Genomic DNA, 2,082 nt, shown 5'->3' with positions numbered 1-2,082 from the left:
TTAACCAATAAAATTAACTTTCAGTCATTTTATTTGGATAAATTTTAGCCAATATTTATGAAATAAAATTACTGAGCTGTAAGACAAATCACACCGAAATAAATTAGTTAAACTTCAAACACGTTTTACTCTTTTAATTTTTTCAATAAATTCTTTAATTTTAACCATTTTTTGAAAACAATTTTAATACTTGTATTTGCTCACAAAACTTGTCAAATTGTATTTGTTTTCTTTTTTTCCATTCAAACTCTAACTTTTAACCATCATCTCTACCTGGTGTTACTTCATCATGTTACCTAAATTCAGACTAATTAGTTTTAAACTAAAAGCTCTTTTTAAGGGAACAAACAAACATGATGAAATCATTTTTTTTTCCGTGTCCTGACAGACTCTCTGAGTGTGGACTCTCAGAGACTCACTGTGAAGTGGTGGCCTCAGCTCTGAAGTCCAACCCCTCCCATCTGACGGAACTGGACCTGAGCTCCAATAAGCTGCAGGATTCAGGAGTGAAGATTCTGTCTGCTGGACTGGAGAGTCCAAACTGTAGACTGGAGAAGCTAAGGTGATTTAAATTACAATTAGTTTTTTTATTAAATTCACTGTAAATTTTTAAGTTTAAGTTTTTAGTACATAGATTTTTGGGATTTTTCTGAAGATAAAACCAAAGATATTTCAATGTTTCCAACTGTCTGTGAAGAAATCTGATCATTTGTCTCCAAAGTTCCAACCTGAAGTCCAAATGTCAGAGGGATGTTGTTCTCAGTTTGTGTAACTTTGGAAGAAGCAGACAGAATTAGTGTCAGACTGCTGAAGCTTCATATTAGTGTCAGCTGAACTCCTGAGTGTATTTGTGTCAGGAACAGAGCGTTCACTTTCAGTGTGAACAGCTGGATTCACAGCTGGTTTCATATGATACATGACTGTTGTCATGGAGATGAATACATGTTAATGTTGAGCTGCACATGGAAACCAGAACACATCTGAAGGGATTAGAGATGATTTTATTTAAATGTTTTATTCTTTATTCAGTTTGAGGAGCTGCAGTTTGTCAGAGATCAGCTGTTCTTCTCTGGGCTCAGCTCTGAAATCCAACCCCTCTCATCTGAGACATCTGGACCTGAGTCAGAACGACCTGCAGGATTCAGGAGTGAAGCAGCTGCGTGGTTTTCTGGAGAGTCCACAATATAGACTGGAGACTCTGAGGTCAGACATGTTTATCACCCACCAGTGTGTGTGTGTGTTTACTCTTAGTAAAGTATCTCATGAAACATCAAACATCAAACTCGCCACAACTAATCAAAGTTACCTGAACATAAAAAGCTATAATTCAGTGAATTTTATAGGTATTGAGCGAAGATTTGGTGTAGTAGTAGCTGAGCATCTTCAACTTTGTCTCAACTCTAGAGACAACTACTTCTCAGCAGCAGGAAATAAAAGATAAAGCAACATCAGGAAATCTGTCAACAGTCTAAGTGTTGTAGTTTTTGAACAGAAGCAAACAAACAACATCCAGAAGTAACTCTTTATTTCTTGATTTCTTTGTATTTTCCCAAACAGAATAAAGGTTTCTCAGATCACAGGAGGATATTGAGTTAAAATTTAGTGTGGTAGTAGCTGACAGTCATTTCCAAAACAGACTCTGAGCACGAACAGGTCAAGATCACTTTAAATCACACAAAATGTGATTTAAGCAGCTTCAACTCAGTAATTCAAATAGTTTAGTTTGAAACAAGTTAAAACAGCTTTCAGTTGGATCAATGTTTTTCAGAGTTCAGAGTGTTTAAAAGTCTTGTTTTGTTTTCTGAACTTACATGTTTTATTCTTTATTCAGTTTGAGGAGCTGCAGTTTGTCTGAGATCAGCTGTTCTTCTCTGGGCTCAGCTCTGAAGTCCAACCCCTCCCATCTGAGACATCTGGACCTGAGTAACAACAACCTACAGGATTTAGGAGTGAAGCAGCTGTGTGGTTTTCTGGAGAGTCCACAATGTAGACTGGAGACTCTGAGGTCAGACATGTTTATCACCCGCCGCTGAAGGCTGAGTGATAATGTTTTTGTCTGTGTGAGTGTGTTCATTTCTCTGT

At 37.0% G+C, this 2,082-nt stretch overlaps 1 protein-coding gene across 1 annotated transcript in view; it reads left to right on the top strand.

Moving 5' to 3' along the window:
* Positions 1 to 338: 338 nt before the first annotated feature.
* LOC108229321 (ribonuclease inhibitor-like) overlaps positions 339 to 2,082 on the top strand; it is a gene marked incomplete at its 3' end in the record, with an annotated part of 5,237 nt that continues 3,493 nt past the window's right edge. The window contains exons 1-3 of the mRNA XM_037974513.1: positions 339 to 562; positions 1,030 to 1,203; positions 1,832 to 2,005. Of these exons, the coding sequence (XP_037830441.1) occupies positions 354 to 562; positions 1,030 to 1,203; positions 1,832 to 2,005 (557 nt within the window). The remainder of the gene's footprint in view (positions 563 to 1,029; positions 1,204 to 1,831; positions 2,006 to 2,082) is intronic.

The sequence above is a fragment of the Kryptolebias marmoratus genome, unplaced genomic scaffold (genome assembly GCF_001649575.2).
Source record: "Kryptolebias marmoratus isolate JLee-2015 unplaced genomic scaffold, ASM164957v2 Scaffold158, whole genome shotgun sequence".
NCBI classification, from domain to species: Eukaryota; Metazoa; Chordata; class Actinopteri; order Cyprinodontiformes; family Rivulidae; genus Kryptolebias; species Kryptolebias marmoratus.
This window is presented reverse-complemented; position numbering and strand designations above follow the sequence as displayed.